Here is a 16,380-nt window from a genome sequence, read left to right on the forward strand (position 1 = left end):
CACCTTCCAGCTCAGTTCCCAGCCTCAGAAACCCTCCCCGAGACCAACTTCAACCTCCAAGAGCAGAACTGCCAGAGAAAAATAATACAAGATAAATAAAAAATTCAACAAAAGTCTATGCCAACTTTGCTCACTCCAAAATGTCAACCCTAAGTTTCCACAGAGCTCTCTGCCATTCCTCTCGCTTCACAACCCAAACTCTGTAAAAAGAAGAAAAATATAATTAAGCAAGACGTTTCACAACCCAAACTGGCAGAAGTAATCAAGTAAGCTCACTTACTGTTTGAATCAATACATATTCTTATCTAGAAGATGTTCACTCTGCCTGTACCAAATATCTGCCACAAATTCAAAATCACTTCTCAACAAAACTTGTTAAAAAACTTAAATGTATTAATTCCAGCTAGAAACTTGTATAAAAACTGTGATTGTAAACGCAGTTGGTAAAATAACTCATGAGTTTTTGTTCAATTAGATTCAAAAGATCCTTGATTCTGTCCCACACTTCAAGACAATCAGTCCTATTTCCCTCAGTTTACATTAAAAATAAAACTATCACCGTTATCCTGACATTTTCAAAACAGCTTCTATTTCATTTAAAGATGTCAGAAGTTGCTCACATGTTATCTGAAATTTACAGCAGTTGTAACCCAAATTTTCCTCAAAAGTAACAATTTACACCCAAGTGTAACTCTATATAAATAAAATATCAGCAGTGATGCAGGAAATGTATCAATAATTTTAAATGAAAATAAACATGGCATAGATGTTGATTAAAGCTGTTCAATTTTAATTTAGTAAGAGTTTCTATATCACAACCACCATGTTTTAGTCAAGCAGGAAGGCAATGTAAAGGCTCTTTACATGAAATAAATCCACAATTCACTATTGTGGAATGAAAGTCAAAATTACTGATTAACAAATGTATAATTTACCGTATCTATAAATCAACCAGGAATTAGGGTCCATTTCTCCTTCTCCCCCCTGTTGATATAATAAAATTATCATTTTGAAAACAATTTGGAATCTATGTTACTGTTATAAGATAATTTGCTGAAAAACCAAAATATTGTGAGATGTTCCACAAGTTCTCCAAATCTTACGTCTAGTATTCAAAATACACTGAGATGTTCTAAGTTCTGTCAGTAATTTCTTTATAATAACCCCCTGTGTTTTTCTTATTTTCAAAACAAAAACGTAGAGGTGCAAATTTGAAGGACTTCCCCCCAATATGCTAAAATTTCAACAGGTCCAAATAGTGTCTATACAGCAAGGAATAGACACTACTTGCTGCGTCTATTCCTTGTGCCATATAAAGCAATAATTAGTTCAGTTAGTAAGTTAGTGTGTTAGTAAAAAAACAAAAAGAAAATGCCCTCGTTGGATGAGAATCTCAGATCGACATAAATGGAGGTGGAGACTCTGATATGAAGAATCTGCTTGAGATCCTTGAGAGTTCAGTCAGTAAAGTGAAGAAACTGAGGTTTGTTTTTTCCATTTATCCAATAAAATCATTCATTGATACATTAGTCCTTAGTTTAATTAAGGATTTTATTGTAATACTTTAAAACATCCTTTTTAAATGACAGATTAAAATCTCTAAAACATTTTGCCTTATGAGTTATTTTCATATTTCAGACTTTGAGATCATTGAACTTTGATTTTCAGTTTTTAAAATGTTTTTGACTGATGAACAAAATGAGTAAAATAATTCAAATGAAGTTAATTAACGATGGAGATGTTTCAGTTTGGTTGGTAAAGATTCAGATTGTTTTATTTCTGATTCTCATCTTTACATCCAGAATGAAATGTTTTCCTCCAGTCGAGCCACAAACACTGACCAGTTCAAATCATCATTAATGAAACATCTAAGAAGTGACTGATTGTAGAAAAGCAAATCTAGATGAACTGAATGACAGTGAGGTTTGCAGCAGCAGCAGCAGGTTCCTCACTTTGTCCTGAAGCTGTGGTTCTGTTGGGCCGGGTCAGAGAGGAACCGTCCTCTTCAGTCTGACAGCTGTCAGTCGGTTGGAGCCTCGTCTCTGTGATGAAGCTTCATCAGGTCACGTCTCCTTAGGAAATAATGGCCTCCATTGGCTTTCAGCAGCTTTAAGAAGAACCCAAGGCCATTGATGAATAAACTGAGTGGTTCTGATCCGGTTACCAAGTCGGGTCTCCAGCTGATGATCAGAACCAGCAGCCAAAGCCTTCAGCCTATGTCTATGTGAAATTGGATTGAGATTGCAGTTTCTGATTCAGGAAATGGCAAAAGGGCGATTCCACCTAATGTTTCAGCGTTTTCAGCATCTTATGAAAACAAAATAACTAAAACTGGATATTACAGCAAAATAATGGAAATTTCTGAGGAGGAGTTCAGTTCTCATGTGGTCCAGATATAAAAACAGAATGAAATCACCCTTTACTGAAGTTCCATAAATCACCTCAAGGTTTCCAATACCACACTTAGTTTTAAATATTCTGCTATTAGTTGATATTAATCTTGTCCAGGTTCAAATATGTGTTGTAAATGAAAGATGCTGAGGGTGGTGAATAATTAGGTCAAATCGCCCTTTAGCTGTTTAGCCAAGAAGTTGGTTTCTCCCATCAGAAACCAACTTCAGTTTCATCTGAAAAAATCCAGACCACTGAGTTTTTCTCTGAGCTCAACAGGCTGCAGGTTATTCAGGACATCAGTATTCAGGTCCAGACATCAGAACCAGCTGAAGCACATGAATCTGGACCAGGTGTGTTAGGAGGTTCTGCACATGCTCAGACTGAAGGTTCAGCATCTGAGAGAAAGTCAACCAACTCTGGATGAAATGGATCCTAGAAACAGGGAAGCTTTCTGGGGACTCGACTGCCTGGAGCTGCAGCTCATGCAGGAGTTTTATGTTGGCAGGAAGCAAAACAACATGGAGGTGTGACCAACAGGTGGAGATCTTTCTAAAAGTAACAAGATGCACCTGAACACAGATTTAACAGTGCACATTATTTTAACACTTTCTTCAAAACATTTCTTTTTAAAAACGAGGCTTCAGGCCCACTACTCGGTCCCTGGAACAAAAGGAACCAGGACAGATACGTTCAATTATTCCAAAAGGAATAAAACACGCAATGCAAAAGAAATTAGTAAATCAAACAAAGAAAACCAATTAGTAACTTCAATCACACAAAATAAAAGAAAACAATGGAACAAATTGTTGTCATCCGCTTCCAAATGCCCTTCAACAAGGCCAGAGGAGTAATGCCCCGTGCACACAGCCTGCCCAATCCGCAACAGGTTTAGTTGAGAGCAGCCCAAACAAACAGGAAGACAAGACAGCAGACCATCCAAAGCGCTGCAGCTCCAAAAACAATCAGGTGCCCAGGGGTGGAAACACAGCCTAACCCGGGAGGAAGCGGGTCAGCAGGTGAGGACCAGATTGAAGCCGCCCGCCACAGCAACCCCCAGCTGCAGCCGGCAACGCCATCAGAGCAACACTGCAGAAACGCACGACAAATGTAGCAGCCAAAAACCAACCATGATCTCAGCCACGGATAGCAAAACTGCCACTTACGATCGCAGACGAGTCGACCAAACCCACAAGCCGACATGTAGCCGCCGACCGTAGCAAGAGTGGGAGAAACAAGGACGCAGCCACCTTGCAGCAGCCCGCCCAAATAGGCATCTGCCCCGCCCACCAATCAACGGTGCGCTTCTAGTTGCACCTGACGGACAGAGCGGGGGAAGGTGGAACACCATCCCACCACAGAAGCAGGTGATGAGTTTCCATTTTAGTGTCAATTCCACTGATGGAGCAAATTACAAGTCAGTCGTCCTCCAAACCACTGAGAGCAGCTTCCAGAGGAAATCTGAGTTTGTTCTGACAGTCAGACTCTGTCAGGATGACCACAGTCTTCTGGCTGAGTTCCTGACAATTCAGACAATTAAATGCATAGAAAAACAGATCAGCATCACACCCAAACCATCAAGAAGTCCAAACCATAAAACAGACATTAATTACCTGAGAAAAGTAGAAAAATGAACAAAATACAAAAATAAGAGACACAGCAAAGGCGCCTTTGGGAACTGCTCGTGCGGCTGCAGACAAAGCAATTCGATTTGCTTCTGTGAAGTGGAGACTTTTATTAAGAGGTGTATTCCTAATTTTAATATATGCATTGAAGGTGTGTCCTCTTTCTAAACCTCTAAGCAGTTTCAAATTACCTAGATAGGATGGTGTAAATGCTTTTGTCACCTTCTTTGAGACCTATTCAAGAAACAAAGATGAAGAGAGAGAAAGAGCAAAGAACTGAATTTATTTCTTCTTTCATCACAGATTTGGTGCCTGTAAGATCCAACTGGCTGAATGTGAAGTTTTGGCCTCAACTCTGAAGTCCAACCCAGATCTGAATGAACTGGAAATAAGAGAGATCAACATAGTAGCAGGTGGAGACTCTGATATGAAGAATGTGTCTGAGATCCTGGAGACTTCAGTCAGTAAAGTGAAGAAACTGAGGTTTGCTTTCTCTATTTATCCAATAAAACCATTTATTGATACTTTAATCCTTAGATTAATTAATGTTAATATATTTTTCTTTTAAAACAACCTGTCTAAATGTCAGAATAACATCTTAAACCTTTTACTTTACAAATTAATTATATTCTTATTTATAGCTTTGAGATTATTGAACTTTCAGTTTTTAAAATGTTTCTGACTGATGAACAAAATGAGTAAAATAATTCAAATGAAGTTAATTAATGATGGAGATGTTTCAGTTTGGTTGGTAAAGATTCAGATTGTTTTATTTCTGATTCTCATCTTTACATCCAGAATGAAATGTTTTCCTCCAGTCGAGCCACAAACACTGACCAGTTCAAATCATCATTAATGAAACATCTAAGAAGTGACTGATTGTAGAAAAGCAAATCTAGATGAACTGAATGACAGTGAGGTTTGCAGCAGCAGCAGGTTCCTCACTTTGTCCTGAAGCTGTGGTTCTGTTGGGCCGGGTCAGAGAGGAACCGTCCTCTTCAGTCTGACAGCTGTCAGTCGGTTGGAGCCTCGTCTCTGTGATGAAGCTTCATCAGGTCACGTCTCCTTAGGAAATAATGGCCTCCATTGGCTTTCAGCAGCTTTAAGAAGAACCCAAGGCCATTCATGAATAAACTGAGTGGTTCTGATCCGGTTACCAAGTCGGGTCTCCAGCTGATGATCAGAACCAGCAGCCAAAGCCTTCAGTCTATGTAGGTTATTGTTCTATGAGCAGCAGCCTGATGAGCTGAGCTGTTATAGAGCAATGAATGAAGGAGAGAATCTGAGCGTTTCAACCAGCAAACACTGAACACATGAAGAAGAAACACACAGCTTCTCTTTAATCACAATTTATTAACACAACAGCCCAACTTTACAGTTAAATTACTGGATCAATAAAGTCTGATGGTCACTAAACTGAGAACTTTAAAACCACAAACTATCAGCAAAAACAGAATAAATCTCAATCAGGATGCTGTGTGTGAGAGGCTATGCTAGCTAAAGCTATGTCATCTAGGGCTTTGCTACCTAGAACTGCCATCAAATGCTATGCTAGCTAATGTTATGCCATAGAAAGCTATGCTAGCTAGTGTTGGGTCTGAGTGTAGTGGATCCAGATTGTCTGACCCCAGCCTCAGTCCACTTCTGGTGAATCCTGTCAAGGCTGCAGTTATTTCTGGTGCTGGTTCTCATTTTCACCACCACTGTTCTTCCTTCCACTTAACTTTCCCTCAATATTCTTGGATGCAGCTCTCTGAACAACAGCTTCTTGACCTTTTTAGGCCTCCATCCTTGTTGTCCAAGAATATCTTTTGGACATCTGTCCAGCCAGCAGTCGCCCCCATGATCGGAGATTTCCAGAGAAAATCTGAGTTCGTTCTGACAGTCAGACTCTGTCAGGATGACCACAGTCTTCTGGCTGAGTTCCTGACATGAAGGAGACAGAAATAATATAAAGATCATTAATTAACAGTCCTGCAGTAAATACTGACTTTGTGAAGGTTTTGGTGTTAAAGTCATTTAGTTCAAACATCTTGATTCAGCTCTTATTTTGTAGGACAGGAAGTGAGATCTTACCTTTGTAAAGCTTTGTGTGCAACAAGCTTCATCAGTTACTGAAATCATCCTCATGTGGTTCACCTGGAAAATAGATTTAAAAATGACTCGTCTTCACAATCAGGTTGTTCTTTATGATAATGTTCCCATTTCTGCAGCGTCTCTGATGGAGGATTCAGAACTTGAACTAAATGACCCAAATCAATCTGACAGAGAAAAGACTCAATATTTTCTAGTTGATAGTTCAGGAACTGAATCACCACAAAATGAGAAAATCATCAACTTTCAGAATCTGAGCTGTAATGGATGTTGTAAAACTCTGAATTAGACGGATTGAAATAAAACGTTTACATCTGTCATACTTAGCAATGAGCTGCAGTTAAAATACAACCAGCAAGAAAAACATCATTAATAGATTAATGACCAAAAACTGGAGACATAAAATCTCTGATGATAGATGAAGGTACAGAGCAGTCAGCTGATACAGAGCCTGGAAGGAAACATGGAGAGAAAAACATCCGACTGAGTTTAAGATGCTGAGAAACTTTTAGAAAAACTTTGAGTTTCTTTGTTGATCAAATGTTCTGGTTCTGCTGGTTTGGACTCTTTAAACCAGTTTGACTGGATCAGATGTTAGAATCAGTTCATCATGTTTCTTTTACATTCAGGGAAATTAATTTTCTACATTTTATTATTTATTTGTTCATATTTCAGTTTTAACTGCATCCTGTTGGCTTCAGCTCATCTTTTATTCTTTATTCAGATTGGAGGACTGCAGTTTGTCAGAGACCAGCTGGACGTCTCTGTTCTCAGCTCTGAAGTCCAAACCGACCCATCTGACAGAACTGGACCTGAGCAACACCAACCTGGAAGGTTCTGGACTGAAGGAGCTCTGTGGTTTTCTACAGACTGAAGGCTGCAAACCGAAAACATTGAGGTTTATAATTATATAATTATTGATATTTCTGTGAACAATTATATAAATCCATCCATCCATTTTTTTACACCCTTGTCCCTTAGTGGGGTTAGGAGGGTTGCTGGTGCCTCTCCAGCTAACGTTCTGGGCGGGAGGCGGGGTACATCCTGGACAGGTCGCCAGTCCGTCACAGGACAAACAACCATGCACACACATACTCACACCTAGGGACAACCTGGAGGGGCCAATTAACCTGACAGTCATGTGGACTGTGGGAGGAAACCAGAGTACCTGGAGAAAACCCACGAATGCACAGGGAGAACATGCAAACTCCATGCAGAAAGACCCGGGCGGGAATCGAACCCAGAACTTTCTTGCTGCAAGGCAACAGCTCTACAAACTGTACAGAGTTGGTACAGTTGGTAGAGCTGTGCAGCCCAATTATATATAATTGATCGTAAATCAAAGTTCATATCTTTGGTCAAAGGTCATTCAACCCAATCTAGAAAGGTGAATTCCTGGAATCTAACAGGAACAAATCAATAATCAATGATTGATGCTTCAACACTTTGATCAGAACCTGGAATGATTTTACTGACTAAAATCCTCCAACACAACATGACCCAGTACCAGGTTCTGGTTCTGGTTCTGAAGCCAGCAGGTCTTTATTGAAGCAGCAGCTTATATAAATTAACTTTAGTAAGTCGGTTTTCCACCACAGTTGAATTTCATTTCTCATGGTAAAAGTTATAATAGTCCGACAAAGTCCAGATTCTAATCTAAATGAACCCACTTTATCCTGTAAATAATGACCTCCAAATTTAAAATTAGTTTACTTTAAATTATAGCCACTGTAATGTGAACCAAATAAAGTTAGATCATCTTCCTATGTAGTTGAAACGTGGCACACAATGCAAGTCAGTGAAGTTTAAGGAAACAATTTGTTAACTAGAATTATAATACTTTGTCCCTTTCCCATTCTCGTCATGCTGAAAGGGAAAAACACATTAGCATGATGTGGGACAAACAGAGTGAACCATCTATGAATGCATTTCCAAGAAATGCAAAGAGCTGTACCACAATTCTTGCAATCGTAAAACTTCTGACACCAGGAGATGTTTTTTCTACAATCCTACTGTAAACCAACAAAGGTCAGAATGTCAAGCGAGAAGAATGTGAGACAATCAACCCAGTAAATGTAGTATGTCCTGTGATACATTAGGTTAGAGAACAAATAAAAAAGCAGGCATCCCACTCAATACGAGAAACATTTGGAAAAAATAGTGAAATATTACCAACTTGAACTGGCAACCAGTGGCTGCAAGTCGGAGGTCAAAGCACGCTGAAGGAGGGGTCAGAGGACTGAGGTCACATGCCGAGAGGTGGAAAATCCAGGACCACCAGGCAACCAGACAAACAGGACATCTGCTGAGCTGCAGCTGGACATGCCCAATGGCTATCAGCAGATATCAGTTCTTATCTTGCCCAACGAGAACTGTCCAGAGTAATAGAGTCGTTCCATAGTGTAAAAACACCCGGAACAGGCCAAGCATCCGTAGAGCACAGGGGCTGCAGTGTCCCCTTCTTGAACTGAGCTCAGCTCTAGATGACAGCAGTGTTTGTGGGGGAGAAAACACAGTAAAAGTCACAGAACAAAGGAGGGTTTCCACCCAAACTACTTCATCACCCGTCAGGATGTCTTTGATCCTTGAAGTGCGGCGACCTGCCAAATCCAGCAGTAGCTGCTTCATCAATAACAGTCAGAGAGCTCATCCATCCCGGGTCCTGTAAGCATCAGCGTGACCCAAGTAACAGGAAATAGCAGGTAATCTTCACCGACCTCAGTCACAGTATAGGAGGCGACTTTGCTTCCAATTGACAGTCCGGCATCAGAGGCACAGTGCGTAGTTGCAACACTGTCATCTCACACCTTCCAGCTCAGTTCCCAGCCTCAGAAACCCTCCCTGAGACCAACTTCAACCTCCAAGAGCAGAACTGCCAGAGGAAAATAATACAAGATAAATAAAAAATTCAACAAAAGTCTATGCCAACTTTGCTCACTCCAAAATGTCAAATGAATTTTCACTTCTCTGTGTTCTGTTAAGTTTCCACAGAGCTCTCTGCCATTCCTCTCGCTTCACAACCCAAACTCTGTAAAAAGAAGAAAAATATAATTAAGCAAGACGTTTCACAACCCAAACTGGCAGAAGTAATCAAGTAAGCTCACTTACTGTTTGAATCAATACATATTCTTATCTAGAAGATGTTCACTCTGCCTGTACCAAATATCTGCCACAAATTCAAAATCACTTCTCAACAAAACTTGTTAAAAAACTTAAATGTATTAATTCCAGCTAGAAACTTGCATAAAAACTGTGATTGTAAACGCAGTTGGTAAAATAACTAATGAGTTTTTGTTCAATTAGATTCAAAAGATCCTTGATTCTGTCCCACACTTCAAGACAATCAGTCCTATTTCCCTCAGTTTACATTAAAAATAAAACTATCACCGTTATCCTGACATTTTCAAAACAGCTTCTATTTCATTTAAAGATGTCAGAAGTTGCTCACATGTTATCTGAAATTTACAGCAGTTGTAACCCAAATTTTCCTCAAAAGTAACAATTTACACCAAGTGTAACTCTATATAAATAAAATATCAGCAGTGATGCAGGAAATGTATCAATAATTTTAAATGAAAATAAACATGGCATAGATGTTGATTAAAGCTGTTCAATTTTAATTTAGTAAGAGTTTCTATATCACAACCACCATATTTTAGTCAAGCAGGAAGGCAATGTAAAGGCTCTTTACATGAAATAAATCCACAATTCACTATTGTGGAATGAAAGTCAAAATTATTGATTAACAAATGTATAATTTACCGTATCTATAAATCAACCAGGAATTAGGGTCCATTTCTCCTTCTCCCCCCTGTTGATATAATAAAATTATCATTTTGAAAACAATTTGGAATCTATGTTACTGTTATAAGATAATTTGATGAAAAACCAAAATATTGTGAGATGTTCCACAAGTTCTCCAAATCTTACGTCTAGTATTCAAAATACACTGAGATGTTCTAAGTTTCTAAGTTCTGTCAGTAATATCTTTATAATAACCCCCTGTGTTTTTCTCATTTTCAAAAGAAAAACGTAGAGGTGCAAATTTGAAGGACTTCCCCCCAATATGCTAAAATTTCAACAGGTCCAAATAGTGTCTATACAGCAAGGAATAGACACTTGCTGCGTCTATTCCTTGTGCCATATAAAGCAATAATTGGTTCAGTTAGTAAGTTAGTGTGTCAGTAAAAAACAAAAAGAAAACGCCCTCGTTGGATGAGAATCTCAGATCGACATAAATGGAGGTGGAGACTCTGATATGAAGAATCTGCTTGAGATCCTGGAGAGTTCAGTCAGTAAAGTGAAGAAACTGAGGTTTGTTTTTTCCATTTATCCAATAAAATCATTCATTGATACATTAGTCCTTAGTTTAATTAAGGATTTTATTGTAATACTTTAAAACATCCTTTTTAAATGACAGATTAAAATCTCTAAAACATTTTACCTTATGAGTTATTTTCATATTTCAGACTTTGAGATCATTGAACTTTGATTTTCAGTTTTTAAAATGTTTTTGACTGATGAACAAAATGAGTAAAATAATTCAAATGAAGTTAATTAACGATGGAGATGTTTCAGTTTGGTTGGTAAAGATTCAGATTGTTTTATTTCTGATTCTCATCTTTACATCCAGAATGAAATGTTTTCCTCCAGTCGAGCCACAAACACTGACCAGTTCAAATCATCATTAATGAAACATCTAAGAAGTGACTGATTGTAGAAAAGCAAATCTAGATGAACTGAATGACAGTGAGGTTTGCAGCAGCAGCAGGTTCCTCACTTTGTCCTGAAGCTGTGGTTCTGTTGGGCCGGGTCAGAGAGGAACCGTCCTCTTCAGTCTGACAGCTGTCAGTCGGTTGGAGCCTCGTCTCTGATGAAGCTTCATCAGGTCACGTCTCCTTAGGAAATAATGGCCTCCATTGGCTTTCAGCAGCTTTAAGAAGAACCCAAGGCCATTCATGAATAAACTGAGTGGTTCTGATCCGGTTACCAAGTCGGGTCTCCAGCTGGTGATCAGAACCAGCAGCCAAACCCTTCAGTCTATGTCTCTGTGAAATTGGATTGAGATTGCAGTTTCTGATTCAGGAAATGGCAAAAGGGCGATTCCACCTAATGTTTCACTGTTTTCAGCATCTTATGAAAACAAAATAACTAAAACTGGATATTACAGCAAAATAATGGAAATTTCTGACGAGGAGTTCAGTTCTCATGTGGTCCAGATATAAAAAGAGAATGAAATCACCCTTTACTGAAGTTCCATAAATCACCTCAAGGTTTCCCCAATACCACACTTAGTTTTAAATATTCTGCTATTAGTTGATATTAATCTTGTCCAGGTTCAAATATGTGTTGTAAATGAAAGATGCAGAGGGTGGTGAATAATTAGGTCAAATCGCCCTTTAGCCGTTTAGCCAAGAAGTTGGTTCTATAAATCAACCAGGAATTAGGGTCCATTTCTCCTTCTCCCCCCGTTGATATAATAAAATTATCATTTTGAAAACAATTTGGAATCTATGTTACTGTTATAAGATAATTTGCTGAAAAACCAAAATATTGTGAGATGTTCCACAAGTTCTCCAAATCTTAAGTCTAGTATTCAAAATACACTGAGATGTTCTAAGTTCTGTCAGTAATATCTTTATAATAACCCCCTGTGTTTTTCTTATTTTCAAAAGAAAAACGTAGAGGTGCAAATTTGAAGGACTTCCCCCAATATGCTAAAATTTCAACAGGTCCAAATAGTGTCTATACAGCAAGGAATAGACACTACTTGCTGCGTCTATTCCTTGTGCCATATAAAGCAATAATTAGTTCAGTTAGTAAGTTAGTGTGTTAGTAAAAAAACAAAAAGAAAACGCCCTCGTTGGATGAGACAGTCTCTTAATCACTAATTCTGTCTGCTATCAGCCAAGGCTAAATTCTGGTTGCTCCTGTTGTATTGTATTAATCCTCACATTGGTGTAAAATGACCAAATTATAAGAACCTCAATATAACCTTTCGACTTAGATTTGAATCAAAAACTGTCTCTGAGACAAGAACAGGCTAGAACCAACACAATGAATATTAATTCAAGCTGTTGCATAATTTCCAATTTAAATCATATAGCCGATCATATTACATTTACCAATAGTGTACCTTTCTGTTAAACACTCCATAGTGACCAATTGAAATGAAATGTTGTGGGGATAAAATAAGAGAAAAACTTTGAATAGGCCATGATGAAAGATGAAGTCTGCTGAAGACACAATTTCACAATTTTCATTAATGTTAACGTTGAAGCCATAATCAATTAGGCCAAAATACTAAAACTTCAACAAAGCAGATGTCACCTTGTTTGTTTTCAATTTTACTTGTAATATCTTAAGTAAAAAACCTTCCACCATACAAGCAGATGATTCCACTGTAAACCAGAATGTGATACGGAATAGAATATATGTAAGCATCACTTTAGAATTGTCTGTAAAGTAGTAGTCAAAGTAAATTGATGAAACAAAACATTTACTGTCTCTACATAGTTTAAAATGAGAAAAAATGATCACACAGCTACTCACTAAAGTGACGTCATATTTACACAGCGCTTCCTAAAACCCATCAAAAACTCCTGACCTCCATTCACTCTCAATCACACTCAAGCAGACACTTTCACTCCCTATTGTAAGAAAATGCAGGATGTTGGGGGTTTTCTTGACCCTCAACTAACTCGCAAAAACAAGAACACAATCTTATTCTCAGTATTTTAAGGCATTGTCACATCCGTTGACCTATAATGTAACAAATATACCTCCCAAATCAAGTCTGCAGAGTCCAATAATTGCCACCTTAATCTCCATAAAGTAAGTAAAGTACAGTTAGGTGGTCTGTAGTTGTCAGGGTTTCTGACTCAAGTCAAACTGTCAGCCTTGTCCACACAAAATGTATTGACTGTGGGGGAGATTCTCCTACAAGAAACAAATTTGTCGCGGCCTTCTCGTTTCCAAAAAACAATATTCCAACAAAGGCCGTGGGTGTTAACAGGTGGTTTTTGATTTGAACGCACTTCCAACTTAATTTGTTTGAAAAAATATATTCTTCATTTCTTGTAAAAAATAGCAACAAAATAATTACCAAAAATGTCCCACAACTTAGTGAAAAAATGAAAGTAAACTTAATATGATGTTTCAAGTACAAAAAAGTGAAATGTGAAAGTGGTCAAAAAATCATTTACAAAAACCTCCCATCCACACACCAAACATTTGTCAAACAATCGCTCCACTCAGCACCCGGTCTGTTTTAATTACTCAAATTAATGGGAGGGTCTAACCAATTACCAACATAATCTAATCAATTCAAATATACAAATTAACTACAGATTTTGGATCTAAACTTAACTTAAATAAATTCTAAACTCCACAAAATAGAAAACTAAATTAGTAGAAATTACAAGTTGCAAACATTACATAAATGGCCACCACAAAATTCATTCATTAGTCATCATGTCCTTATTAACTGTTTGGAAAACACCGTCATGTAGACAAACATTTTCCATATACGTGTCGTTTCTTTGTAAATGTGCTGATCAGTGAGGGTGTTCCATCCTGTGGGAGGAAACCTATGAATTGAACTGACTGTAAATGTCACATGATCATAGAAAATAAGCAATGGTATCAGTCCACTGCTCCGGCTTGGAGAGGTCACTGAAACAGTTTCTTGTCCCCTGCTGAGAAAGTAGAAACATTTGTAAATATGTTATTTTGCACATTACATTTCAACGTAAAACACAATTTCCAAAGAAATTTATATCAAAATCCAAGAATCCTAAAAAATCCAAATATAAAACTGGTCTGCAAATGTCAGCGTTAAAAGAACTCCTTCAGAACTCTCAAAATGCAAATGGAATGGTCACTCATTGCCCTGCTCTGGCAAATAGGGACCTGTAAGATCTGTAACTAAAGGGCAAGACAGAAAAAATCTATTTCCCACAAAAACCAGGCGTTCCAACAAGCCATGTACTAACAGAAATGCGGCAATATAACATCCAACAAAAATCATTTCATAATATTTCATAACATATTGTGATTCAACATCCACTAACACAGTGGTTCCCAAACTTTTTCTTCTGCGTCCCCCTATGGATTACAAATGGCTGTCTGGTTGAAACGACGTGTGTGACTGTGGGGGGGGGATCGACTTTTTTGGGGGGCAAAATGAAAGTACGTAGCTGAAAATAGACACCAACATCGGTAGCCTACAAGGTACTTGTTAAGCTTAAGGTTCTGTATTGATATTAGCTAGTCATCTTTTAGCTAACATTAGCTAGTCATCTTTTAGCTAACATTAGCTAGTCATCTTTTAGCTAACATTAGCTAGTCATCTTTTAGCTAACATTACCTGCATCCAACAGCTTTACTCAACTCAGTCGGTTAGTTTGGAGGGAAAAACTGTGAAAAGTTCTTTGCGTTTTGCTGGTTTGCTGCCGTGATTCTAACACAAACCTACGTAGCTCCGCACAGCAGCAGCAGGTCTCCTTCACAGGTGGAAACCCAGCGCGAGCGTCGTAGCGCTCATGTTGCGTTTAAAGGCGGCTCGGAAAAACAGGTTGCAACATGTTAACAACGGATTAAACAGTTTTAACTGCTGATAAAAGTGACAGAGGACACAAATATGGGAAGTGTGGAAGCCTCTACTGTATCAAACTGACATAGGAATAACAGAGTTGGCCATTCTAAGGTAAAAACCCAGCGCATACAGTGTTCATGTTTTGTTTTTTGTTTTTTTCATCCAGACAGCTTCCCGCGCCCCCTGCAATGACACAGCGCCCCCCTCGGGGGTGCACCCCACAGTTTGGGAACCTCTGCACTAACACAACGCAGACACAGACCTGACACACACACACAGGTTTCAGCGACAGGAAACCGCGCTGGCACCGATCACAAACCAACAATGCCGAATAAGCAACTCGCCAGACGCACACAGACAGACAAATAGCAGCACATGGTGGAACATACAATGACGGAAGACCGACAGAGTACACATAAAAACAGATATAAATGGTGGAACCTCGACCCTGTGGAGACAGAAACGAAGTAACCCGCAGCAAAGCACACACACACACACACGCACACACACACACACACACACACACGCACACACACACACACACACACACACCCCCACACACACACACACACAACGTGTCGGCACCAACTCACAGCAGAAGGAAACACACAGACACAGAATGAGAGAGAGAGAGAGACCAGGCCGCCTCCCCAAACACAGCAAATAACCACAAACAGCAATCACAGCCAAATTAATCCACAGGAAGCAGAAAGAAGGTTAGAAAAACACAGAAAGTCACAAACAAAGAATACAAAGACAGTTTTCCCTACGGTCGCTAGCGACAAAGATCAGCTCTTTCTACCTCAAGTCAACTTCATCCAATGTTCGGGCACTAGTTGCCACGGGGAGGAGGTTACTCCCAATTTCGACTAAGTCCATTTAAGCCCGGGAAAAAGGCTTAAGGGATGCACCTTATAATTTAAATGTCCTTTCCGAACCAGTCCTCCCACGTGAAAGACTGGAAAGAGGCGATACCACCAGGTCCAAATTCACATTACACCCATCCAAATACCTCAGTCCCTTCGGAGAGAATCCAACTCCAGGTGGATTCACACCTTTTCCTAAACTACGTACCAATACACAACCGAAAGCCTTTCTAAGGGCAGTAAATCCTTCGGGTATGCCAGCCCAGCGCAGAACACAAATTTCGTCAAACTTGTGGGGGGTATGCCAAAACCCAACTGCGGTACGAACAACTCTAATCTCAGATTCTTTTCTGTAATACCAAAAACCACAACAACTACACTTGTATCAGAAACCGCACAACCACTGAGATCAATCCGCCAGAAGCCAAGAAGGCCGTTCTTCTTCTTCTTCTTCTTTAGGTTTTACTAAAGTCCAAAGGGTTGGAGTCCCAGTTGACGGCGTCTCAACTAAAATTCTACAGCTTTTTATTTCTCTTTCTCACTGTTTATGTTTTAATGCTGTTTTTATTTTAATTATGTAAAGCACTTTGAAATGCCTTGCTGCTGAAATGTGCTATACAAATAAAATTTGATTGATTGATTGATTGATTCACTTTTGGGGTCTTTTGACCCATCAGTATAAATTTGCAAATAATCATTATATTTATTCTGCATTTGATTATAAAATTCTTGGCAAGTATCCAGTGTTGTGGTACTCGAAGTTGGTCTTGGTCTTAAGACCGGTCTTAAGACCATTTTTTGATGGTCT

At 38.9% G+C, this 16,380-nt stretch overlaps 2 protein-coding genes across 2 annotated transcripts in view; both read left to right on the top strand.

The window, feature by feature from the left end:
• The window catches only part of LOC148160598 (ribonuclease inhibitor-like), a 30,420-nt gene extending 24,469 nt beyond the window's left edge, over positions 1–5,951 (top strand). Inside the window, exons 4-5 of the mRNA XM_088003991.1 lie at positions 4,320–4,499; positions 5,798–5,951. Of these exons, the coding sequence (XP_087860117.1) occupies positions 4,320–4,499; positions 5,798–5,951 (334 nt within the window). The remainder of the gene's footprint in view (positions 1–4,319; positions 4,500–5,797) is intronic.
• LOC148160599 (ribonuclease inhibitor-like) overlaps positions 5,925–16,380 on the top strand; it is a 31,066-nt gene continuing 20,610 nt past the window's right edge. Inside the window, exon 1 of the mRNA XM_088003993.1 lies at positions 5,925–7,008. The gene's annotated coding sequence lies outside the window, so the exon portion shown is untranslated. The remainder of the gene's footprint in view (positions 7,009–16,380) is intronic.

This window comes from Poecilia mexicana, unplaced genomic scaffold (assembly GCF_051168715.1).
Source record: "Poecilia mexicana isolate PSO_F unplaced genomic scaffold, ASM5116871v1 scaffold_2, whole genome shotgun sequence".
Classification (NCBI taxonomy): Eukaryota; Metazoa; Chordata; class Actinopteri; order Cyprinodontiformes; family Poeciliidae; genus Poecilia; species Poecilia mexicana.